The 27,320-nt window shown below is 40.5% G+C and overlaps 2 protein-coding genes and 1 long non-coding RNA gene across 3 annotated transcripts in view; all 3 read right to left on the bottom strand.

Annotated features, from left to right (window-relative positions):
- Positions 1–27,320, bottom strand: part of AMPH (amphiphysin) — a 210,978-nt gene that overhangs the window by 165,843 nt on the left and 17,815 nt on the right. The window lies entirely within an intron of this gene.
- On the bottom strand, positions 8,685–9,495 carry LOC120877269 (ran guanine nucleotide release factor). Its single transcript, XM_040259505.1, has one exon. It carries the CDS (start codon positions 9,402–9,404, stop codon positions 8,844–8,846), a length of 561 nt encoding a protein of 186 aa, XP_040115439.1. The 5' UTR covers positions 9,405–9,495; the 3' UTR covers positions 8,685–8,843.
- On the bottom strand, positions 11,802–26,156 carry LOC120877271. The gene is made up of 3 exons (XR_005724308.1): positions 26,012–26,156; positions 23,583–23,592; positions 11,802–11,813 (listed from the first exon to the last, which is right to left on the bottom strand). It is a non-coding gene; the product is annotated as an uncharacterized LOC120877271 (long non-coding RNA).

Below are 27,320 nucleotides of genomic sequence, written 5' to 3'. Positions count from 1 at the left end.
AAAAATTAAAAAACAAAATAAAATAAATGGGGGGTCATATATTCCAATCCAGGAGTTTGTTGCCTGAAGGGAAATTCATTCGACATCTTCATATTTCTATTGAAATACAAAGCATTGCTACATCTTCATATTTCTCTTCATATTTCTTCATAGAGAACTCTGAAATCCAGATTACTATATGGACACTCCTGATATTTAAATGTGTAATTTTAAAAAATACCAACACTGTAAAACTGTATTTTTACAGTTTTGTGTAAAATGGCCTCTAAAAACGTACATTGCTCCCATTCAACCCTACCCAACTAAGACTTTAAAAAGAGAGGGAAACAATTACCAAACATGTGTCTGAGATTCTGTGTCTACAGCATTCTAAAACAAAAACAAAAACCAATACTTGCATGGGCTAAATAAACACACCTTTGTACCAAATTTTACCTAAGGGCAGTTCATCCTAGCTAGATGGAGAAGGCAGTGTTGCTGCTAATTGTAAATTATTCCTAGATTGATCAACAATATTTTTTGAAATGATCATCTTGGTGATGTGGAGGCAAATAAAGAATCCAGGAAACCCTTCAAAGAGAAACAAGGCAGGGATGAGACATGAGCAAAAAAAAGGGGGGGTGTTAAGAATTTTAAGACTGACTAGAGGGCCACTATATTGGAATATGTCACATAACAAATATGAAAAGAGAAAGGACACAGATGGCCTTTGCTCTCGAGGAGAGATATTTGCCAAGTGAAACTGGGGCAAAGAATCTGCTCGCAGCCAGTGCTCTTACACCACGGAGGGATGGGGAGCAGCTCTCCAGTTATGCCTTTGACCTATTAATTCTGACCTCCACTTTCGAGTGGAAGCAGAGTGCTCCCCAAGCCACCATGTGGCTTCTTTCCATCGCCTCTGCTTCCTGCTCTCCCCTTGGCAGTAGGCAGAGAGGTGGGTGCAAGTATGTGGTCTATGCCAGGGTTCAAGGTGGGAAGTGCTAGGAAAGATGAAGGTCGCATAAAAATGAGTTGTACAACATGTATACAATTGAATACTACTCAGCCATAAAAAGGAATGAAATAATGTGATCTGCAGTAAAAAGGATGGACCTAGAGGTGACCATAAGTGAAGTATGTCAGAAAGAGAAAGACAAGCACCATGTGATATCACATACGAGGAATCTAAAATATGACACAAGTTAATTTACCTGAGAAACAGAAACGGACTCACAGACCTAGAGAGCAGACCTGTGGTTGCCGAGGGGGAGGGGGAGGGCTGGATTGGGAGTCTGGGATTAGCAGATGCAAGCTATTACATATAGAATGGATGAACAACCAGGTACTACTGCAGAGCACAAGAAACCATATTCAGTATCCTGAGAAAAACCATAATGGAAATGAATCACGTTGCTGTGTAGCAGACATTTACACAAAATTCTAAATAACTGTGCTTCAATAAAATTAATTTTTTCTAAAAAAATGGGTTGTACAAAAAGAGAGTGTTTGGGGTCCAGGCTAGAGAACTCAACAGTCAAAAGGACAGTCTCTGATGCGGTTCTTCTGCAGAGAAAAGATTTCAGAATGGCCAGTGAAACCCAAATACAGAGTGGAGGCCACAGAGAAGAACAAGAATCCTCTCACATGTAAATCAGGGCACCCATAAAAGCCCAACTGTAATTTGGACATACAGCAAGAGAGATATGCAAGACTTAAAAACTGCCAGGAAAGAGAAGGAGCCCCTAGCCTGTAGGTGAGAAATCAAGAGTGTACAGAAAGCAGCTTATCCACAAGCCACCACCTCGCAGGACCCATCAGTGGGGGCCTCCTGCAGCCTTTTCCCCCATTTCAACTCCAGCAAGGAACACCTAGGACCAGTCCTTTAGACACAAGCAAAGAGCCCAGGGACTTCATAGACCATCAGAAAAGGAGGCTCCAGAAAGAAAGAGTGGGCAGCAAGACGGGAAAGTGTAGAGACACTATGCAAAGGTTGTGGGACATAGCAGCAAGAGTGAAGGCGCACCATTCATACCGGATTTGGAGTTGGGACACTACATATAAACACACTTAGAAGTGTGCCTTTGTGTTGTGACTTTCGACTTTCACACTGCGGTCAAGTGTGATCAAATGAAACTGTGGACAGGAAGGGAGATATGAGAAAGGATAGAAGTCCAAACCTCCTTTTATATTTACTTTCTCAAGTCAGAAACTTAAAATTGCCCTAGACCATCTCATTTGCCCAATCCCACATGTCAAATCCCATGCATCCTCCCTCTCAAAGACCCCTCAATCCTGGCCACCCCTCTCTAGCCCCTGCCATTTCCCTTGGCCACATGGCCTCCATCCTCTGCCCCTCACCTGTGTATCACCTCTCTGCTTGTGCACCACCTCTTTGCTTCAAGTCTTTCTTACCCCTCCAATCCATCCTCTACACCACAGTCCAGATGACCCTCTAAACACTCAGATCTAATCTCTCTGCTGTTTCAACAGCTTCCCACTGCCTTTAGGATAAAGTCCAACACCACCTGGCTCAGGGTAAGAACGCAACACAGTCATTAAATGACTGAAAAAATCTATTTTAGATCATCTCTATGTATGCTCCATTTTTAGTCCTAGTATAAACCTCCTTGGAAGGAAAGTTATGACCAATCTAGACAGCATATTCAAAAGCAGAGATATTACTTTGCCAACAAAGGTCCATCTAGTCAAGGCTATGGTTCTTCCAGTGGTTATGTATGGATGTGAGAGCTGGACTGTGAAGGAAGCTGAGTGCCAAAGAATTGCTGCTTTTGAACTGTGGAATTGGATAAGACTCTTGAGAGTCCCTTGGACTGCAAGGAGATCCAACCAGTCCATCCAAAAGGAGACCAGTCCCGGGTGTTCATAGGAAGGACTGATGCTGAGGCTGAAACTCCAGTACTTTGGCCACCTCATGCAAAGAGTTGACTCAGTGGAAAAGACCCTGATGCTGGGAGGGATTGGGGCAGGAGGAGAAGGGGACGACAGAGGATGAGATGTCTGGATGGCATCACCGACTCGATGCACATGAGGCTGGGTGAACTCCAGGAGTTGGTGATGGACAGGGAGACCTCGTGTGCTGCGATTCACGGGGTCACAAAGAGTCGGGAATGACTGAGCGACTGAACTGAACTAAACTGGGCTGATAAACCTCAGAACTGAATATTAAAAGGGATACATAATTCTTTGTCAATATTACAATCAAATGAAAAGGCAGAGTAACAATATCCATTTCATCCTATGGTTTTGATACCATAAATACTTAATAAATGCTTCAGATTCATAATCAATTCTTTGGTTTATTTGTGAAACTGTATGACATATGCAATCATAGGAATTCATAGATTTAAGTATATGATTATATTTCTGTTTAATAGGTCATCATTATGAAAGTTCTATTATATTAAGAAAATAGCCCTCGATTGCATATTTGCCACATAAGAGGAATAGGAGAAAAGCTGTAATGAATCGTGAAATTCAGCAGATCATGCACTTGACCTCGATGGATTTGAATAACGCTCAAACTACCGCACAATTGCACTCATCTCACACGCTAGTAAAGTAATGCTCAAAATTCTCCAAGCCAGACTTCAGCAATACGTGAACCGTGAACTTCCTGACGTTCAAGCTGGTTTTAGAAAAGGCAGAGGAACCAGAGAGCAAATTACCAACATCCGCTGGATCATGGAAAAAGCAAGAGAGTTCCAGAAAAACATCTATTTGTGCTTTATTGACTATGCCAAAGCCTTTGACTGTGTGGATCACAATAAAATGTGGAAAATTCTGAAAGAGATGGGAATACCAGACCACCTGACCTGCCTCTTGAGAAATCTGTATGCAGGTCAGGAAGCAACAGTTAGAACTGGACATGGAACAACAGACTGGTTCCAAATAGGAAAAGGAGTACGTCGAGGCTGTATATTGTCACGCTGCTTACTCAACTTCTATGCAGAGTACATCATGAGAAACGCTGGACTGGAAGAAACGCAAGCTGAAATCAAGATTGCCGGGAGAAATATCAATAACCTCAGATATGCAGATGACACCACCCTTATGGCAGAAAGTGAAGAGGAACTCAAAAGCCTCTTGATGAAAGTGAAAGGAGAGTGAAAAAGTTGGCTTAAAGATCAACATTCAGAAGATGAAGATCATGGCATCTGGTCCCATCACTTCATGGGAAATAGATGGGGAAACAGGGGAAACAGTGTCAGACTTTATTTTTCTGAGCTCCAAAATCACTGCAGATGGTGACTGCAGCCATGAAATTAAAAGACGCTTACTCCTTGGGAGAAAAGTTACGACCAATCTAGATAGCATATTCAAAAGCAGAGACATTACTTTGCTGACTAAGGTCCGTCTAGTCAAAGCTATGGTTTTTCCTGTGATCATGTATGGACGTGAGAGTTGGACTGTGAAGAAGGCTGAGCACTGAAGAATTGATGCTTTTGAACTGTTGTGTTGGAGAAGACTCTTGAGAGTCCCTTGGATTGCAAGGAGATCCAACTAATCCATTCTGAAGGATATCAGCCCTGGGATTTCTTTGGAAGGAATGATGCTAAAGCTGAAACTCCAGTACTTTGGCCACCTCACGCAAAGAGTTGACTCACTGGAAAAGATTCTGATGCTGGGAGGGATTGGCGGCAGGAGAAGTGGACGACAGAAGATGAGATGGCTGGATGGCATCACTAACTCAATGGACGTGAGTTTGAGTGAACTCCGGGAATTGGTGATGGACAGGGAGTCCTGGCGTGCTGCGATTCATGGGGTCGCAAAGACTCGGACACGACTGAGCGACTGAACTGAACTACAGCTAGGAGTTCAAGATAAAAAAATATATACAAATATATAATCATTTATGATGCTTTGGTGTTGGGGGCCAGCGTGAGGAACTCTGCCCATGGCAAAGGTCATGAGGAAGGAGGCTTGGCATACGCAAAGGCGTGATCAAGCCTCAGGAAACCCCTTGTTCCCGAGCATCTACCCCAAAACCAGAGTCTGTTTTATGCTCTCGCCTACACCTCTGACTTTACGGGGGCCTCTCCCCCATAACCATTTCTCTCAGAGAAGGAGTAAACGTGCAGCTCCAAGGCAATTAAAATTCCTGGGCGTGATAAGAGTGTTTCAGCTTACGGACTCCTCTGAAGGTTATCTAGCCCGCCTGTATAGGTTCATCCCGGCCACATGTGATTGTTTACAGCCTCCCAATCTGAGAGGCATGAGATGTTTTAGACTTACTAAAGGCAAATTCTTTGGGGGAGTTAGAAATTATTAGTATAGTGAGTTGGTTAGAAATTATATTGGTGAAGGGTTTTTCATTTGTTGGGCTGATGTTTGCTGCTAAATCTCCATATTCCCTGCCCTTATAATGAATATAACTAACATATAGGAGAAAGAAGTATTAACCTTTAAGCATATAGGAGAGATAGGTATTAACCTTTAAGATTAATCCTGTTAACCTTGGGTTAAATAAATTCCTTTCTTGATTGTAACTCACTACACCCTCACCCTATAGGAATGCAACTTTATCTGGAGGGTGGTGCCTGGTTTAAGGAAAAATCACCCTTGGAAGAAATAAGGTTTTTGGTTATCAGAAAGAAAGGACCATAGAATGTCAGCAGGTCTCACTCATAGCCAGAAGATGATAAGACCTTTTTTCGTTATACATTTACGTGAAGCACCTGATTTTGATAAAGGTCAGGACTGTTGACCCCCACATGACTCTGTATTCATCCCTATGTGTAACAAAAGGTATATAAGCAAACCCAAAAATAAAGAAATCGGATCAGTTTCCGGAAAGACTGATTCCACCATGTCGCTTCTTTCTTGCTCCCATTTCTCTGGCTGAATTCCCATCTGGATTCAGCCTCCTTTTCTCCACAACACTATCTCTTACTACACTATCCGTTTGTAATCTCTCTATATCGGTAATTAAATACGTATTTTTCCAAAGACGCCAACGCTGTCCCCACCTTCGAATTCCCTGGATCCACCGGGGCTGGACCCTGGTACTTTGGAGTAATTCACTGCCTAGGATTTCTCAAAAAGAATTAAATATACATTTCTTATGCTGAGTTGAATTAGCTTTTAAAAGTCTTTTCCACAATTAAAATAGACTTTTATAATCTCTCACAAGCAGAGGCAGAAATTACTCCTACCAAATACTCTGAATACACACAGAATACAACATTAATGTCTGATAAACTCATCTTAATCACATCCACCTATCAAAACTCAATAGAACATAACAGAACATGCTGCCAGTTTTCATATGATTTGAAAATATCTTTATCTCTTAATCTTATTTATGGTAAATTTTATTCTTGGTGTTTTTAACAGAGTGAAGTATGTCAATCTTTTTGCTATGGTGCCTGCCTTGCCAGCTGGATCAGAAAAACTCTCCTACTCTCCATCTCCTTATGTACATATTTACCTGTAGTTTCTGAGAACACCTGTATTGTTCTTCTCTTCTGTACATTAATCCTCATTCTAGCTGTGATTTTTATATTTATACAGAGTGCATAAAATAAGCACGATATTTTTTTCCAAAATGATGAGCTGTTGACCCAAGTAGACATGCTGAATGGTTCTAACATATCTTTGGCCTTATATCTCAACTTTCTATAATTTTCCACATATTGATATCGTTATGTTTGTAACATTTTAATACCTGATAAGACAAAGTCCATTCCCTTTCACTAAAATTCTGTCAGTCAGTGTTCAAGTCATATTTTGTGTTTGCAGTATTTTGACATCTGTTATGACAAGGTCTAGTTGCTCTCACCAAAATTTTCTGACTTACAGACTTAGTATTTTACATTTTGCTGCTGCTGCTGCTAAGTCGTGTCAGTCATGTCCAACTCTGTGCGACCCCATAGACGGCAGCACACCAGGCTCCCCCGTCCTGGGGATTCTCCAGGCAAGAACACTGGAGTGTGTTGCCATTTCCTTTTCCAATGCATGAAAGTGAAAAGTGAAAGTGAAGTTGCTCGGTCGTGTCTGACTCTTAGCGACCCCATGGACTGCAGCCCACCAGGCTCCTCCGCCCATGGGATTCTCCAGGCGACAGTACTGGAGTGGGTTGCCACTGCCTTCTCCGATTTTACATTTTAATCAGCCCTATATCTGTGGTTGCATCCCCTCTCTCCTTATTTTCTTGATGTGTATTCCAGTATTTTTTCTTGATTGCTCATCCTAGAGTTACAGTCACTTTTTATTAGTCTTTTTAAAGAATTCTTATTTTACTATATCAATTTTATTGTATATTTTATTTCCTTATTCCTTGATTTCTGTTTTTAACCTTATTGTTCTTTTCTCTTCCTGTCCTTAAATTATCCTTTCCTGACTTCTTGAGTAGAAGCTCATTTTATTTAATTTTGTCCTTTCCTGCTCATATAAAAATACTCAAAGCAATTGCTTTTCCTCTGAGTATAGTTTTGCATGATGTCATGAATGTTAGTGTGCAATGCCACTGCCATTGATTCCTACACAGTGATTTCTATATACAGAATTTGTTTTTCGGTCACCCCATGTGGTATGAGGAATCTTAGTTCCCTGACCAGGGATCAAACCCCCGAGTCTCCAGCACCGCAAGGTGGATTCTTAACCACTGGTCCACCAGGGAAGTCCCTACATGTGGTTTTAATTTCCTCTTTTTGCTTCAAGTTACTTAACAGAATCCTTTGTAATTCTGATTCCTCTGTAGTTGAATTCCAATAAAACTTTTGAGCTATTTTCTAATTCATTGAGTTATAGAAAGTGTGTGGTCTATGTGATTTCTGCTTTTAGCAATGTAGAAAGATGATCTTTATAGCTTAATATAGTTTTGTCAGTGTAAATATTCATGAAGTACTGGATAAGAGCATATATTCTTAATTTATAGGACACAATAAATCACCTATGTCCTCCCATTTATATGAATATATACATACCAATTGATATATTCATACATATAAAATTATATATTTAGTGTGCTGCATGAACTTTTACTTAATATTTTATCACTAGTATCAAATAGATTTGAAGTATTTTAAATATTTACTTAAATAAGCTGTGCAAATATTATCTTAATGGTACCTTAATAGGGCTTCCCTGGTGGCTCAGAGGTTAAAGCATCTGCCTCCAATGTGAGAGACCTGGGTTCGATCCCTGGGTCGGGAAGATCCCCTGGAGAAGGAAATGGCAACCCACTCCAGTATTCTTGCCTGGAGAATCCCATGGACGGAGGAGCCTGGTAGGCTACAGTCCACGGGGTTGCAAAGAGTCGGACACAACTGAGCGACTTCACCACCACCACCACCACCTTAATGATAAATGGATCCCACATAGTTACTAAAACTTCTATTCTCCAACACTATCTATTCTCACATTTTACTATTATAAGACATTTCCGCACCCAAGTAAAATTTTAAAAAAAAAAGCCCCTATACAAAGCATTACTATAAAAAATATCCTTGAGGCTTTTAATTTTCTTATCATATATTCCTGCAAATAGAATTACTGAGTCACACGTTATAAACATTTGTAAGGACTGCCCTCCCAACTCTAAAGTGACTGGACCCTCACTAAGAAGTAATGAGTTGATTTTATTTATTTATTTTTCTTTGAGAGTCTAATAACATAAAAGACAAAATCGCAATTTAAATGCATTTCTTTTATTACCAACTAATCTGATCTGTCTCATACCTTTCTTTTTTTTTTTGGTTATAAAGCAGGTTTATTTCTGCAGAGAGGAGGTGTCTTGTGTTTATGCACTGGAAAGGAATTAGGGGAATGTATCCAACCCTTTGTTCGCCTTGCAGAACAGAAGCCCCAGGTCTTCAGAAGCATTATGCAGCATCTCAGCATCCTTACTGGGGACCAAAGATGTTGGGATCGTGAAGGGTCAGACTGGTCACAAGCTGTTCAAAGTCGCCCAGGCTCCAGGGAGGAATTGACAGATTTTCCGGGCCAAGAGATGACCTATTCTCAGGGGGGGGCTGATTGAAGGTGAGCAGGAGATCAGTCTGGTACTGGGGCAGCCGCAGCAAAGCCTGATGCAGTGTCACATACTTGGCTACCTGCTGATTTTCTTTAGCTACCTGCTGTTGGCCAGAGAGGATCCAGGCTTCTTGACAGCAGCCCCTCAGGGCCAGGTTCTCCAAAACGAGGGGGTGCACCGTCTCCACTAGCACAGCCCTAGCCTCTTGCACCCCGCCAACATCTTCAAAGTGGTACCGGGCAGCCTCCTCGCCCTGCACGTGGGCCTGCAGCTCTAGAAGTTCGACTATCAGGCTCTGGTCTGTCACGCGATGGCAGAAAACTTCTTGATTGTCCGGGACCGGTCGGAGGTCGCTTACGTCAATGGCCCCCGGAGGGAGAGTGGCGGAGAAGGCGCCCCCGAATAGTGGATAGTCTCGCGTGGGCTCCATGGGCCTGAGACTACAGTATAGTCATTAAAGATTTAAAAGAAACCCACATGGGGCCACGTGCCATCACTTCCCTGCCTTTCTCTGCAGCCGTGGCCTTTCTAAATCGTTTCTATTAACTTCTTTTAATGACTATCTAAACCACCCATTGGTCCATTCCCCAAAGACTGAACACTTTAATAGACTTATGAGACTTTTTGCTGTAATAGGAAAATAACTCACATATGTTGCAAATGATATATTTTAGTTGTTTGCTTTATAATACTGCTTACTATATTCTAAATAAACTTATACTTTAAACCTTTGTGCATTCAAACCTATGTTAGTATTCTGTTGCTTTTATGCTTAGAAAATTCTTTGTCATCCCAGATTCAGTAATATATTCACATTTAATTTTTATAGCTTTATCTGATATCATTTTTATAATTACTCCATCTGAAAAGTGTTTTCATTTATAGCATAGGTGAAAACATGCAATTCATGATTTCCCCAATTAGCTGTTTTTTCTATAAGAAATACTGTTGAATATTCTTTCATATATTTTTGGAGTTATTCCCTTTGTCAAACTAATGCTTTCCCAATGGGTCTGCCTTTTTAGGAGGTCTGTGTACAGGAGGTCTGTGTATAGGAGGTCTAATCTGTGTATAGATTTTAAACAAATGCCCATTGTTTTCATGATTTTGCCAATGCATGATACTGGATGCTTGGGGCTGGTGCACTGGGACGACCCAGAGGGATGGTATGGGGAGGGAGGTGGGAGGAGGGTTCAGGATGGGGAACACGTGTATACCTGTGGCAGATTCATGTTGATGTATGACAAAACCAATACAATACTGTAAAGTAATTAACCTCCAAATAAAATAAATCAATTTATATTAAAATAAATAAATATGAAAAGGGTAAGTCCTCTGGTAGCACAAAATAACACAAAATATTTGGATGTATTTTAATCTGATTATGTGCTGCTAGGATGTTTTTAAAATTGAGATTAAATTGGGAGTTCTGCCATCTTAAAAATATTCAGCCTTTCTAAAGAACATAGTACATCTCTCCATACATTCAGACATTTTCACATCATGAACTTGACTTACAGCTATGGCTCTTAGAATATAATTTTCTTTTAATTATTCCCACACATTGTTTAGTAGGGTTTTCCAGAGTTTATATTGTGTTGTTGTTAAGCTAAATGGAATGACTTTTTCATCTTAGCTTCCAAATACTGATATATATAAGAAAATAGTCATTTTTTCTTTGTCTCATATGTACAAATGTATTAAATGATTTAAATAATTACCTGAGTTTTATGTGTATATTTAAATTTGTTTTTGTATCTGTTAATCATGTCACACTTATGTTATAAAATTACTTCCATTACATGACTCTCTGAATTAGCCTGAAATTCCAAATCAATATCAAATAATATTGTTAACTGGAGATCCTTTTCATATTCCTGATTTTAAATAGGACTATAATGGTCACTATAAGATTATTAATATTTTTGTCATGAGAATAAAGGAGGTTTTAATCAGGAATGGGTGATGAATTTTAACATACACTTCTGTACATCTATTGAAATTATTGCCTATTGACTGGTACATTTTGAGGCTCAACCATAGGAAAATACCAATCTTCCAATATTTTTTAAACTAGAAAACATGGCAATTTCCTATTATTCAAACTAACATACTAAAAGACACTAAATATTTAACCATTCCTGCACCTAGGGAACAAATCTTGTGTGGTCAGAGGATAATTCCTTTAATGTGCTTCTGAATTCAGTTTATCAGCATTTTTACATGGGGCTTTTGTATCTACATTCATGACTGATCTTGGGCTAAGCATTCTTTATTCAACCTTGTTATGAGACAAATCTAATACAACATAAGACACTATTACAAAGTTACAGTGCTACCATAGACAACGTCACCCCCAGGCTGACACTCAACTAAAGATACAGCATCCAACCCTGCTTCTTTCACCATGTCTCCTCCTCTGACTTCCCTGGCTCTCTCTTTCCTTTATCAGGATCTCTGATAATATTGGACCTGCCCAGATATTCCAAGATAATCTCCCCATCTCAAAATCATTCAGTTAATCACATCTGTGAAGTCCCTTTTGCCAGGCAAGTTAAGATATTACAGGTTCCAGAAATTAGGATGCGAACATCTTGAGGGCATATTACTCTGCTTACTACAGTCTCCAAGACATTGATGTAATGTACCATGACACACTGAAAACACGGCACCATTTCTACAGTATCCCTGCCAAAATCACTGAATCACAAGGAACAGGCATACTAAAACTGAGGGGCATTCTACAAAATAAATGACCTAGATTCTTCAGAGCTGTCAATTTCCTAAGACAAAGAAAAGTTGAGGATTGCTTGAGATCAAAGGAGACTAAAAAGATATGCTAAATAGACACAAATGGTGAAACCTGAATCAGGTCTCTAGGTTAGATATCAATTTCCTGATTTTGAATACTGTTATATTTATATAACTTTACAACTTTTCTATAAGTCTGAAATAATGTTAAAATAAAATATATAAATAAAACAAGACTGGAAATATATTTTTTAAATCACATTAAAGAAAAAACATATTTTTCATTTCTCAGAATTCCAAAGCAAAAGAAAAGCTACTCAAACTAGTTTTGAAATTCTTTTCTATTCTATCTCCTTTGGATTTCACCATGGGAGTCAGATAATTTCTAGTGCCTAGACCATTCTAGCAACAAGCGAGGCACAAGTTACAGCTATAAATGTATGTCTCCATGGTGGCATAAAACAAGTATAGTGGTTGGTTTCTGAAAACCCTTGACTTAAGACCATCAGAAGAGCCAGGTCTCTAGATCAATGTACCACACAGGCTCTGAAAACAGATGTGCCAAAAAACTCAACAAATCCATGATGAAAGCTCACTGTGAGTAGAGCCTAGCACAGCCCCAGCTCTCCCTGCTTAGACAACCCGGTCATTAGGTGGTACCACCCTGAGGCCCTCAGACTATTCCTAAGCTCCAGAGTGGAGAGTGCTACCAAATACAAGCCCAGCTGAGTTGTATATCAGGTCCTACTCTCATCCTGGAAACAAAAATAAGAAAAAGATCCAGGTTTTGACAAATTTTACATGTGCAGGAGTGCAAAGCATGAGAAAGTGAAAGTCACTCAGTCGTGTCTGACTCTGTGACCCCATGGACTATACAGTCCATGGAATTCTCCAGGCCAGAATACGGGAGTGGGTAGCCGTTCCCTTCTCCAGTGGATCTTCCTGACCCAGGAATCGAGCTGGGGTCTCCTGAATTGCAGGCAGATTCCTTACCAGCTGAGCTACCAGGGAAGCCCAATGCATGAGAAGTATTATTTTTTCAATGGACAAAGAACAGCACATAAGGCAGAAAACCAAGTTAGTTCAATGTGAAAATTACATCCTCTGCTGATTAAGAGGAATAAATATGGGTTGAGGGAGTTTCAAGGAAACATCAAAATTAGGCAAGTAAGTCCAACTGCACCCGTCTGGGTGAACTGATGGGGTCATTTATGAAGACCATGGCTGGCAGATGAAACTTTTAAGTGTTGGACCTCACTCACCTGTGTACTAACATCTTTCTAAATAAAGCAGAGATACTTGTACTGTCACAACACACAGAAAAGACCTATAGTAACAAGATCTATAAAACAAAGAACACATCGGGTGGCAGCTGAATTTCAGTTCCCAAGCCCTGAGAGACAAAGGTAGGGAGCAGTGTTCAGACCACAGGCAGAAGCACCAGGGTGTGTGTATCCCAAGATGTCCTGGAGAAACAGGGTCTTCTGTTGGCGTGGCTGCACGCCCTACCAGGTGGTCTGTAGCTAATGTTCCCAGGAATCAGCCCTCCTCCTTGAGGCTCCAAACAGAGCCTCAGAAGACAGTAGAACCTGAGACAAATGATGGCAAGACAGAAACTGCAACAAGACCAAAGGATGAGGTAATAAACCCTCCAACTCCACAGACCCAAGCCTTTGCTCCTTCTATGACCACCATGTCTGTGTACCTGTTATATCCAAGTGCCAGGGGGCATTTGGGGTATGGAATGGAGAACGTGACCTCATTTTCTCAACTAAAACCCCCCTGTAACCAAATTTCCAAAGCAGAGTATCCAAAACACTGAAATAATTCAATGTACCTTGGGGTACACATTGATGATACAGATCCAATCTCTGACAGCAGAATGATTTTATGCAATGTTTCAGGCTAACATCAAAGAAGCTAGCTATCATGGTTCAAAGGAGGAATGTGAAAAAGTCCTTCCAGAAGACATCGGGGCCTCCAGGGAACCAAGAGTTACAGACAAATGGAAGAAAGGAGGCAATAGAGAGAAACCAGGAGGGTTTGTTTCCATTATTAGAGAATGCTCTAATGTTTGCTAAATCATTTATTCCCGTGACTGCACAATCATATGAAAGTGAGGGGGTCTGCTCCAAGGAGGAACACTAGGAACTCATGCAGTTTTCCTGGTAATGGATTTTAATTGCATAGACCACTGGAAGTACTGAAAATAGGATCTAAGACTTCCAATATCCAGTCCTTATGAGGCCAATTCCTGATGTTACAGACATTAACTTCATTAAAAATTCCATTTATAAAGCATTATGAAAATGACTTAAAAGATAGAATTTTCTGCTTTCTTTCCCCTTTGGTGAAAACTCTGATATAAGTCAGGGATGGATTTGTGTGTGTGTCTATTCATCAAATCCCCATGTTCAGAGTTTCTGCAGGGGTTCGCTTGCATAAGACATGAGCTTTGATGGAGTTCAGGACTGTGGGTGGGACAGTTCTCCCCTAGGCTGCCTCACTGCCAACTCTTCTGATCATCCTTCACTGTCTCTCTCTGCCTTCTTAGCATACTCATCTGTAAGAAGAGTAAAGCTGTCTATCTCCCAATCCTGGGGTGAAAATCAGATAAATTTCCTCTCTTGCCTCCTTCTTCTGCCTGTTCTTCACTGAGTTAGCTGCCACCTTCCTCGTATATCACTCTGATCCCTGTCTTAGCTTCTTCAGCTCTCCAGTAAAGGTTTTTATCCTATCAGCACCCCCAAAAGCCCCCAGACTTAAAAGAAGAAAGGCCAATTATTTAATCTCTGTCATGTATATCCCCAATCCCTCCAATATATTGATACCATTAATTGTCACTACTGACACCAGTGATCAATACTGACATCAAATCAAAGAAACAGAGCCCAGGGCCTCATGGGGTGATAAATCAGAGGGGAAGGCCTAGTCACCAGATGCTGTCATCAGTACATTAAAGTCTTGGGCTGGCTTCTATCCAATGTGTGTCAGCAGCAGACCTCCCTGGTGGCCCAGTGGTTAAGACTCCACCCTTCCACTGCAGGGGGCCAAGGTTCAATCCCTGGTTGGGGAACTAAGATTCCCATGTGCAATGAGGTGTGGTCAAACTAAATAAATAAATAAATATACATTTTAAATGCCTCAGCAGCTCATCATTTTAAACATTATTCACAATAGTCAAGATGTGGAAACAATCTCAGTGTCCCTAAACTGATGAAAGGATAAAGAAAATATGGTACATTCATACAGTGGAATATTAGTCAGCCTTAAAAAAGGAAGGACCTTCTGTAATATGAGACAACATAGATAAACCTTGAAGACATGATACTAAGTGAAATAAGCTAGTCACAGAAGGACAAAATGCTGCATGTGAGGTATCTAAATAGTCAGATTCATAGACATCCTATCAGGGGTAGGCAGGGAGGAAGAAACAGGCAGTTCTAATCAACAGGGATGGGGCTTCCCTGGTGGCACAATGGTAGAGAATCCACCTGCCAATGCAGGAGATATGGGTCCAATCCCTGGGTGGGGAAGATCCCCTGGAGAAGGAAATGGCAACCCACTCCAGTATGCTTGCCTGGGAAATCCCATGGGCAGAGGAGCATGGTGGACTACAGTCCATGAGATTTCCAAAGAGCTGGACATGACTTAATGACTAAACAACAATAATAATCAACAGGGATAAAATTACAGTTAGACAAGACAAATAAACTCTACAGATCTGCTGTACAACACTGCACCTGTAGTCAACAATACTGGATTATATACTTTAAAATTTGCTAAGAAGGGAGATCTCATATTATGTTCTTATAATAAAGTATTTTTTTAACATTTAAGTGAGGGTAAGCTTCTCTTATCTGACCCCAGGATCATATTTGTTCTATAAAACTAGGATAGTGTGATGAAGCCCAATGTATAGTTCTCATTCCTAAATGTCCAGTCTCCACTCTGGAAATATGTCCTAAATGTCCAGGCTCCACACATCATAGGAATTCTTCAGACTGCTGTATCCTTCTGGGCGCAATAACTCTGCAACTGCTACTTGTAGCAGCTCAGAGGAATGAAACTAGCACCTGAATTACACCCACTAGTCATGTCACAGGTTGTCTCACCTAAATTTGACCACTTATATCAGCTCACCTTGTTTACAGGTGTATCAAATATATTTCCTATGCAGTTGGAACAGAGGTTTCTTATTCCTTATTTCATAAATGTCAATTATAAGTTAGTTATTAAAATTTTAATTATACTGATAAGAGAGCCAAATCACAGGAAGAGATGAGCCCAGGTTACTGTAAATGAAACAGATGCCAAAAAAGGTCAGTCTACACAACTTAAGACAGTAAGTTAAGCCAGTGCCTTGGGTCTGAGGACGCACTCTGGTTTCTCACTTCCCTTCTAACTCTTAAGTTCTAGTCCAAGTTCAGTGAAAACCCTAGTAAGATTCTTGTTGTTTGATACCACTGTCACTGCGAAAATATCACAAGAGGGGGCTTCAGAACTTGAACAGAGGGCAAGGTGGATTAAACCCTACCCATGGGATCAAGTTCCTCCCTAAAATCTGAATGATTTCCTCAAAGGACCTCACAGGCATTGAGATGCAGGCAGCTTTGAAAGAAAAGAGACAGAGAATGTCTTTCTATCTTGGTCTCAACAAAAGTTGGTTCTCTGCACAGATAAGAACCAGGATTTCCCAGAGTTTTCCTGGGTCTGTTTCCCCATGGCTGAGGATGCAAGCCAGACACTCTGCCTGTGAAGTAGCCGAGGGCAGACAGATGATGGCAAATGGTTTGTCTCCCTCCACCTGCGGTTCTGGCCCACCTCTTTAGCGCACTTGCAGGTGACCAAAGGAAATATGTGTTATGCACCAGGTTTTCTCAGTTTAAATAAGGCACTTTCCAATTTGGCCCAAATAGATCTGTGTAGTATATACTTAGATCCCCTTTTTGCCTTCTAAAGGAGGATTAGAAACCAAATAAATAGAGCACTAATTTGTCACCTTGAGAAAGACATTAAAATCCAAAGAAAATAAAAATAGCTACCATTTCTATTCTATTCTATGGAACTACCATATACTGTGCAAATGTTTACAATACTAGTTTAGATTCTAACTGTATTTAGATTGAAAATCTAACAGATTTCCATTCTGTACAGTCTGAAAAAAATCAGCATAATTTTCTGCATTTTTTTGAAGTGGAAACATAGGTTCAGAAAAACTGACCACACAGCTAGGAAGTGAGGAGGTCAGAATTCAAACCCACACCTGACTAATTCCCAACTCTCTCCCCATCATCCTTGCTGCTGCTACTAAGTAGCTCAGTCATGTCCGACTCTGTGCGACCCCAGAGATGGCAGCCCACCAGACTCCCCCAACCCTGGGATTCTCCAGGCAAGAACACTGGAGTGGGTTGCCATTTCCTTCTCCAATGCACGAAAGTGAAAAGTGAAAGTGAAGTCGCTCAGTCGTGTCTCCTAGCGACCCCATGGACTGCAGCCTACCAGGCTTCTCCGTCCATGGGATTTTTCCAGGCAAGAGTACTTGAGTGGGGTGCCATTGCCTTCTCCTCCCATCATCCTTAACTGCTTCCAAATCCTGGTGGTTTTAGAAGCCCAGCTTATCTTTTACTAAAAATACACTTTCTAAATATCATGGACAGCTCCAAATAGTCCCCTGAGAGCATCAGCACCTACCCTTGAAAAATGACCCAATGCAAATGAACCATTAACATCACAGTTCAAGCAAGAGTATCATTCAGGGGTCAAACTTGAAAGCCATCCATTGATAGACTCAGCTGCTGAGGTGGCTGCCTTCCAACTAATTGGGATAATAGTTGGATAATAATAATAATACCTTATGATGCTTCCAGGAAGGTCTTAAACAAGAAAACAATCTTTTCAACAGATCAAATCTGGATAATTTCTAAGTCATCTAGCACCTACTCATTATCCTCTGTTCCGAACTACAAATATTTCTCCACCGTATCTGAGTCACCTTCCATCAAACGCTCTCTACTTTCACAGGATGCATCCTCAGACAGTAGGTGCAAAACTCAATGGGAAAAAAATGATTAAATGAATGTGTGCTCTTAAGTTGAACTGTAATTGTTGACAATTTTTGATTCTAAAAAAATGGCAGTTTCAGCGAGTTCAAACTAAATCTTAGGATGGAGGTTTAGCTGTAAGAATAAAAGCCAGAAAACACAACAGCTTCTGCAAAGACAGGATTCTCTTGCCCTCTCCAGCAACTATCCTGTTGGAGCCCTGAAGCTACGGTGACTCCACAGCGTGGTGTACCCAGGCTCCCAACACCTCAATTTCCTGCCACACTCAACACCTGAGACTATGGGACATCCACAGTCTAAGGTCTTGGCTCCCACCATTACATCCACATTCCAGACAGCAGGGATTAAGAAGCATTCCATGGAACCCAACCCCTTATGCTTACAATCAAGACCTACAAGTTTTATAGGTGCACCTTTAACTCATCTGCCTCTGGTCAGGGCATACTCCCATAGACACAACTAGCTGCAAATGAAGTTTGGAAATGCTATAATTAGCTGGATAGGAATCCAGAAAAAGAAAGGAAAGAGGAAGAACTGATATTAGGGGCAACCTGAAATTGTCTACTGCTGCTGCTGCTCACTTCAGTCGTGTCTGACATCAGGTGACAAAAGAAAAAACAGGAATCATCAGTGAACACTAGAGAGTTTCTGTGATGGATCATGAAAAACTTGCTGATTTGAGAGGCTTTGGAAAAGCATCTGGAGAGATGAAAATGGGGTTATTCAAGTGAGCTTAAATTAAGAAGAAATCAGCATTCTTGGCACATGCAAATTTCTAAGATGCAGATATAGAACATGCATCAGTTCACTGGTGGCTTAGGAAAAACCTCTTTGTAGAAAGCTGCCTTTGTCAATCTGGTAGAATACATACATGCGTGCTCTGCTCTCTTCGCCATCTGTGAGGTCATATCCAGGGGCATGTCTTTCTCTTACTTCTACTGACACTCAATTTTAGGGTGAGTTGTAAAGATTTTGCAGGGTGTTCATCTTGTAAGAAATGAAATGAACTGGGATAGTACTTGATAATTCTCTATGGTTTTTAATATTAACATTAATATTAATTAATTAATTTAATAATTAATTTAATATTTAATATTAATTCTCTTTGGTTTTTCCAAATGCACCTTTTGAGACTCATCCCAAATGACTAGCAACTTCTTCCCAGATGCCTTAAGGCTGTGAGCATCATGTTTAGTAAAGCAGTTTGAGCTGCTGAGATAAAACTACAACGTAACCAAAAATGGATGACTGTCACATGGGTTTGCCCCACTTCAAGAAAATGCAAAGGTCCCAGGGGCACAAATATGACAACACATGAAGCAATGAATGACTCGTAAAGGAATGAAACCACATCAGGTACCAGGCTACATGGAACTTCTCACCCATCTGGGGCCACTACTGGAAATCTGACATTTTCTCAACTCAACACTGCAGAAGAATGTCACCAGAATGGATGAAAAGAGCATGTCACTGCCAGGTTCTCACTCATTTCAGAGAATGTGGGCTCTCTGGAACCAGATGTCCGAGATCAAATCCTAATGCCAATGCCAGCCTTAACTGTTCAGTCTAGTTCAGTTCAGTCACTCCGTCGTGTCCGACTCCTTGAGACTTCATGGACCGCAGCACGCCAGGCCTCCCTGTCCATCACCAACTCCCGGAGTCCACCCAAACTCATGTCCATCGAGTCGATGATGCCATCCAACCATCTCATCCTCTGTCGTCCCCTTTTCCTCCTACCCTCAATCTTTCCCAGCATCAGGGTCTTTTCAAATGAGCCAGCTCTTCCCATCAGGTGGCCAAAGAACTGGAGTTTCAGCTTCAACATCAGTCCTTCCAATGAATAGGACTGATCGCCTTTAAGATGGACTGCTTGGATCTCCTTTCAGTCCAAGGGACTCTCAAGCATCTTCTCTAGCACCACAGTTCAAAAGCATCAATTCTTCAGCACTCAGCTATCTTTATAGTCCAACTCTCACATCCATACATGACCACTGGAAAAACCATAGCCTTGACTAGCTGGACCTTTGTTGGCAAAATAATGTCTCTGCTTTTGAATATGCTGTCTAGGTTGATCATAACTTTCCTTCCAAGGAGTAAGTGTCTTTTAATTTCATGGCTGCAATCACCAACTGCAGTGATTTTGAAGCCCAAAAAATAACATCAGCCACTGTTTCCTCATCTATTTGCCTCATCATTTACTTTGGTAAAGTAATGTTTCTGCATTTTAATATGCTGTCTAGGTTGGTCATAGCTTTTCTTTCAAGGAGCAAACGTCTTTTAATTTCATGGCTGCAGTCACCATCTACAGTGATTTTGGAGCCCAAGAAAATTAAGTCTCTGTTTCCATTGTTTCCCCATCTATTTGTCATGAAGTGATGGGACCAGATGCCATGATCTTAGTTTTCTGAATGTTGACTTTTAAGCCAGCTTTTTCAGTCTCCTCTTTCACTTTCATCAAGAGGCTCTTTAGTTCCTCTTCACTTTCTGCCATAAGGGTGGTGTCAACTGCAAATCTGAGGTTATTGATATTTCTCGCCACAATCTTGATTCCAGATTGTGCTTTATCCAGTCAAGAATTTCGCATGATGTACTACTCTGCATATAAGTTGAATAAGCAGGGTGACAATATACAGCCTTGAAGTACTCCTTTCCCTATTTGGAGCCAGTCTGTTGTTTCAGGTACAGTTCTAACTGTTGCTTCTTGACCTGCATACAGATTTCTCAGGAGGCAGGTCAGGTGGTCTGGTATTCCCATCTCTTGCAGAATTTTCCACAGTTTGTTGTGATCCACACAGTCAAAGACTTTGGTGTAGTCAATAAAGCAGATGTTTTTCTGGAACTCTCTTGCTTTTTTGATGACCCAGTGGATGATGGCAAGTTGATCTCTAGTTCCTCTGCCTTTTGCAAATCCAGCTTGAACATCTGGAAGTTCATAGTTCACGTATTGCTGAAGCCTGGCTTGGAGAGTTTTGAGCATTACTTTGCTAGTGTGTGAGATTAGTGCAATTGTGTGGTACTTTGAGCATTCTTTGGCATTGCCTTTCTTTGGGACTGGAATGAAAACTGACCTTTTCTAGTCCTGTGGCCACTGCTGTTTTCCAAATTTGTTGGCATATTGAGTACAGCACTTTCACAGCATCATCTTTCAGGATTTGAAACAGCTCAACTGGAATTCCATCACCTCCACTAGCTTTGTTCATAGTGATGCTTCCTAAGGCCCACTTGACTTCACATTCCAGGATGTCTGGCTCTAGGAGAGTGATCACACCACCATGGTTATCTGATTCATGAAGATCTTATTTGTACAGTTCTTCTGTGTATTCTTGCCACCTCTTCTTAATATCTTCTGCTTCTGTTAGGTCCATACCATTTCTGTCCTGGAATAAAGATGCCCCCTCCATTCGTGATGGCCTGGCAAGCTCTGTGGCAGGAAGATACAAAGAATGGAAAGGAAAGCCTTCCCCTTCTTGTAAAAGAGGGAAAAAGGTGGAAGAAAAGTAGATCCCCATTTTCCTCTCCCTGCCTTTGAAGTAAGGATAATGTCAACAGCAAAAGGCAGCTATGACCCTTACACTTCATGGAACACTCTAGAAAGATCCCTTCTCAGCCAGACCTACTTGCCAACCTTGAGCACAGCTACATCACTTTAGCTGCATGAGGCAACAAGGTGAAGGAAGAACCTGAAGTTTAGATTCCACAATGCCATGATACTCATAGTGAACACATAGTCACATGGAAATTTGGCCGGGCAACTCACTAGACTGGAAGAGGGGGTGGGTTGCTGAGGTAGTAGCCACGTGGCTCTGTAGCAAAGGCTGGGGACCAGAGCCCAGCGTATCATTCCAGTCAGATCGCAGAAGCACATACAAGGTCAGAAGAAACCAAAGTGAGGCTAAGTCCATTGCAGCACACCATGCCATTGGACCATGCTTGAACCCAGATATGCTCAGATCTTAAGTTCCTGAGCCACATACACCTACAGGGAAAGGCACCTGTGCTCCCAGATAAGAGGAGGAAGAATACAGCACAGCAAAGAACTCTGACCCCTTGAGATCGTTTGCACCACAGTCCTCCTGCCCCTCACCCCATCTACACAACACCATCTGTACATTTCCTCTGCATATGTGAGTTGCAGTGTGAGTTAAAAATGGACCACTTCCCCACCACCTAATTAAAACACAATATATTGACGAGTTCTTGAGAGAAATGTTCCTATGATTATATGCAAAATATATAAAAATAAACTCATCTGTTCATTAATCAAGGAATCCTATAATGTAAGAGAGAGAGTTTGGGAAGATCCCCTGGAGGAGGACATGGCAACCCACTCCAGTATGCTTGCCTAGAGCATCCCATGGACAAAGGAGCCTGATGGGCTACAGTCCATGGGATAGCAAAGTCAGACAGGACTGATGCATCTTAGCATGCATGCACACACGCATGTGGATGCGACAGTGGACAAATACAACTCAGTTTGCAACATCAAACTTACTATTTGAAGTTACAGGCTTTCTACACTCTCACAGTTACTGATAGGAGTGTAAATTTGATACACTGCTCTGGCAAACTCTTTGGCCCTATCTCCTAAAACTAAATAATGCCTATCTCAAAGAATCAGTAATTCTACTCGTAAGTATTAACTCAAGAGAAATTGGTGGTTTTGTCCACTAGAAGACATGTATAATGAACGTGCATAGCAACTGTATTCCTAAGAACCAAATGCCTATCACCTGGAGGATGGATAAATAAGATTGTACAGGGTAATACTATTTGTGTATAAAAAAGAATGAACTCCTACACACAGAAACATGGATCACTCTAATATGTACTATGATGAGTGAAAGAAGTAAGACTCAAAAGAGTATACAATGTACTAGTTCTTAGTCATATCCAACTCCTTGAGGCCCCATGGACTGTAGCCTGCCAGGCTCCTCTGTCCATGGAATTTCCCAGGCAAGAATATTGGAGTGGGTTGCCATTTTCTTCTCCAGGGAATATCACTGATCCAGGGATCAAACTTTTGTCTACTGTGTCTCCAGCATTGCAGACAGATTCTTTACCCACTGAGTCATCGGGGAAGCCCCATACATTGTATGATTCCATTTATACCAATTTAAAGGACAGATGAAACTAACCCATGGGAGGTAGAATCAGAGCAGTGGCTATCTGGTAGGAGGAAGAGACCAGAAGAGAGGATTTATTAACTTGGAAGAAGACTGAGGGAGCCTGCTGGGTTGTAGAAATGCTGTTCATTTCATCTGAGTGTAAGCCAGATTATATATTATACATATATATTTATAAAATTTTATCCAGCTGTACACCTAAGAGTTTTGCAAATTAATATATGCATGTCATACCTCATCCTAAGAGTCCAAAAAATACACATGCACACACACATACACACAGATACTGCACATACACGTGCACCTTTCTGTTTCAGTTTGAGGAAGCAGGATCTTTACTGATGAGAGGAGGATCTGCAGTTTTACCATGTTACTCCAAAGAGGTTGCTCAATACCCAGACTCTGCTGCTGCTGCTGCTAAGTCGCTTCAGTCATGTCCGACTCTGTGCGACCCCATAGACGGCAGCCCACTAGGCTCCTCTGTCTCTGGGATTCTCCAGGCAAGAATACTGGAGTCTACAGGAACTCATCTAATGCACTCTGGAGACAAATGTAGATTTCTCCCTGGTCACCTCTCACAGAGACTCCCTCTTCATTTACCTAGGCCACCTCGATATACATATCTCTAGTTACTACAGGATGGACAACTGAGAAAACCACAATGACTACACAAAGAAATCTTTTGCTCTTATTGTTTAGTTGGTAAGTTATGTCCAACTCTTTGTGACCCCAAGACTGTAGCCCACTAGGCTCCTCTGTCCACAGATTTTCCAGGCAAGAATACTAGAGTGGGTTGCCATTTCCTTCCCTAGGAGATCTTCCCAACCCAGGGGTTGAACCCACATCTCCTGCATTAGCAGGCCGATTCTTTATCACTGAGCCACCAGGGAAGCCCCAAGAAATTTTATTATCCCTTAAATAACAGATCAAAATAATTCTTTTTTTAATAAGGCTTTGTTTACATAAATTAGGAGTTTGGGTTAACATATATACACTACTACATACAAAACAGATAATCAATAGCACCTACTATATAGCATAGGAAACTACACTCAGTATTTTGTAATAACCTATAAGGGAAAAGAATTTGAAAATGAATGTGTGTGTGTGTGTGTGTGTGTGTGTAACTGAATCTCTATGCTGTACACCTGAAGCTAGCATAACATTGTAAATCAACTATACTTCAATAATAATTCTTTTAAAGACATGATGAGGAGCCTGGCGTCATGGAGGCCATGTGTTACACATCTATGTTAAAATAAGCACGGTAACAGGGTTAACCTGGAGGAACACAGGTAATCTGAGTTTTCAAGGCACAAGGACCATGACCAAAACCAAAACACGACTGGCCACCTGGATGCCAGTAGTTCCAGCATCCAGTAAATACTTCATTATCCTTCTTGCTCTTCCAGGAGTTCTGTGAAAATGTTTGAGCCAAAGGAGTTCCTTAATACTTTATAGACTAATTGGTATTTAAGCTATTAAGGTCACAGATCTTTTCGAGAATCTGATAAAAACTATGGGGAACCAGGGGCAAAAAGCATAAAATGTTGCATATATTTTAAATCCTAAGTAATACTCAATAGTTCTTAACTACAGAACTATAAAACCATTAAGAGGAGTCTGAAATCTTTTCTTTAAACAGACTAACAGATTGTAGGTATACACTTATTTACAATAAAGCTAAAGACTAATTCCTTTAATAAATGTGCTAACATTAGCTATCTCCTACTACTTGTCTTAGTTTTAAAACTACTTGTCTTAGTTTTAAAAATGGAGAAATAAGCTAATTATTACCTAACAGAATCCATTTCATAAGAAATATATGTTTTGAAACATTCAGTAACTGCACATGTAAATGTAAAATACAGTATATTTTTGCTTTTAACTTACTTTTTATCCTATCCAATTTAAAAGACAATAGAATAAAGCAATAATTATAAATTTCACTCATGGATGTACAATACATACAGATGTAATTTGTTTGACAACTACAGCACAAAAGGGAAGAAGAAATGGAACTGTGTGAGAGCAAAGTTTTCTATACTATTGAAATTAAGTTCACTTCAATCTGAATTAATTATGGTCTTCCTTTGTGGCTCAGCTGGTAAAGAATCTTCCTGCAATGCGGATTCTGGGTTTGATCCCCAGATTGGGAAGATCCCCTGGAGAAGGTAAAGGCTACCCACTCCAGTATTCTGACCTGGAGAATTCCCTAGACTGTATAGTCCATGGGATCATAAAGAGTCAGACACGACTGAGTGACTTTCACTTTCAATCTGAATTACACTGCTATAAATTAAGATGCTAACTGTAGGATTTCCCTGGTGATGCAGTGGTTAAGAATGTGCCTGCCAATGCAGAGGACACGGGTTCAATCCCTGGTCCAGGAAGATTTCACATACCAAGGGGCAACTAAGCCCATGCACCACAACTGTGGAGCCTGAGCTCTAGAGCCCTTGAGCAGCAACTACTGAGCCCACATGCCCTAACAACTAAAACCTGCTCCCTCTAGAACCCATGCTCTGCAACAAGAGAAGCCCCCACCGTGAGAAGCCCCCACCATGAGAAGCCCCCACCGTAAGAAGCCCCCACCGTGAGAAGCCCACATATCACAAGTATAGAGTAGCCCCTGTATGCCACAAGTAGAGAAAGTCTGCGTGCACCAATGAAGACCCAGCATAGTTATAAATAAATAAATAAATAAACATTTCTCTTAAAAATCTAAGTTCTTTCCTTAAAAAAAAAAGATGTTAAGTGTAATTCCAGGCAAACCACTAAGAAAATAATTCAAAAAATATAGTAGAAGAAACAAGGGGATTAAAATGGCACACTATAAAATGTCTATTTAACAGAGAGAAGGCAGTGATGAGGAATCAAGGAACAAAAATAAATAAATACAATTGGCTGACATAAATCCTAATTTGTCATTAACTACATTAAATGTAAATAAGTTAAGCACTCTAAAAGGCAAAGATTGGAAGAATGGATTAAAAAAAAAAAAACTCAGCTATATACTGTCTACAAGAGACACAAATTAGATTCAAAGACACAAATGAGTTAAGAGCCCAAGGATGGAAAACATAGACCATGCAAACAATAACCAAAAGAGAGCTGGAGTGGCTATGCTAATAGCAGACAAGATAGACTTTTAGACAAAAATTGTTACTAGACACAAAGCGGGACATTTTATAATGACAAAAAGGTCAAATCATAAAGAAGATATAAGAAATATAAACATTTATGCACCTAACAAAATGTATAAAGCAACAATTGACAAAACTGAAGAGAAGAATAAACAATTCAAAAATAGTAGTGGAAGACTCCACTACCTCACCTTCAGTAATGGACAGAACAATTAAACAGAAAACCATTAAGAAAATGGAGGATATGAACAACACTATAAAACAGTGGTCCTAGCACACATCTATCTATAGGTCACTTCACTCAACAGCAGATTACAATTCTTCTCAAATGCACATGGTATATCCTCCAGGACAGATCACATGTTAGGCTGTGAAACAAAGTCCAAAAAATTTTTTACAGTTTTATTGAGATGTAATTGACATAACATTGTGTAAGTTTAAGGTATGCAACATAATGATTTGATATATGTATGTACAAATGGTTCCTGACTTAGGCCAGTTCAACTTACAATTTTTCAACTTATCTGGGTACAAAAGTGATACCCATTCAGTAGAAAGTATACTTCAAATTTTGAATTTTTATATTATCCTGGACTAGCAATATCTGGTACAATATAGGCATACCTCAGAGGTAGTGTGGGTTCAGTTCCACAATAAAGTGAATACAGCAGGAAAGCTAGTCATAGAAATTTTTAGGTTTCTTGGTGCATATAAAGGGCTTTCCTGGTGGCTTAGATGGTAAAGAATCTGCCTACAATGTAGGAGACCTAGGTTCAATCCTTGGGTTGGGAACATCCCCTGGAAAAGACCATGGCAACCCACTCCAGTATTCTTGTTTGGAGAATCCCCATAGACAGAGGAGCCTGGCAGGCTGCAGTCCATGGGGTTGCAAGGATCAGACACGACTGAGTGACTAAGCACAAGTTCATATAAAAGTTCAGAACACTTATCTACACTATACTTTGCCTAAATATGGGTTCAACAGCTTACATCTAAAAAAATCTACATATATACTTTAATTAAAAAATGTGTTATTGCTAAAAAATGCTAACCATCATTTGATCCAGCAGTAAGTCATAATCTTTTTGCTGATAAAGAGTTAGAACTACTGCAAGAATTACCAAAATGTGACACAGATACATGAAAAGCAAATGCTGTTGGGAAAATGGTGCCAATAGACCTGCTTAATGCAAGGTTACAACAAACCAATTTGCAGAAAACACCATATCTGGGACATACAGTAAAGCCAAGCACACACACA

The sequence above is a fragment of the Oryx dammah genome, unplaced genomic scaffold, assembly GCF_014754425.2.
Source record: "Oryx dammah isolate SB20612 unplaced genomic scaffold, SCBI_Odam_1.1 HiC_scaffold_18, whole genome shotgun sequence".
Classification (NCBI taxonomy): domain Eukaryota; kingdom Metazoa; phylum Chordata; class Mammalia; order Artiodactyla; family Bovidae; genus Oryx; species Oryx dammah.
This window is presented reverse-complemented; position numbering and strand designations above follow the sequence as displayed.

Bases quoted from the DNA above. Each gene is read 5' to 3' on its own strand.
- LOC120877269 (XM_040259505.1), bottom strand. From the start codon at position 9,404: ATGGAGCCCACGCGAGACTATCCACTATTCGGGGGCGCCTTCTCCGCC.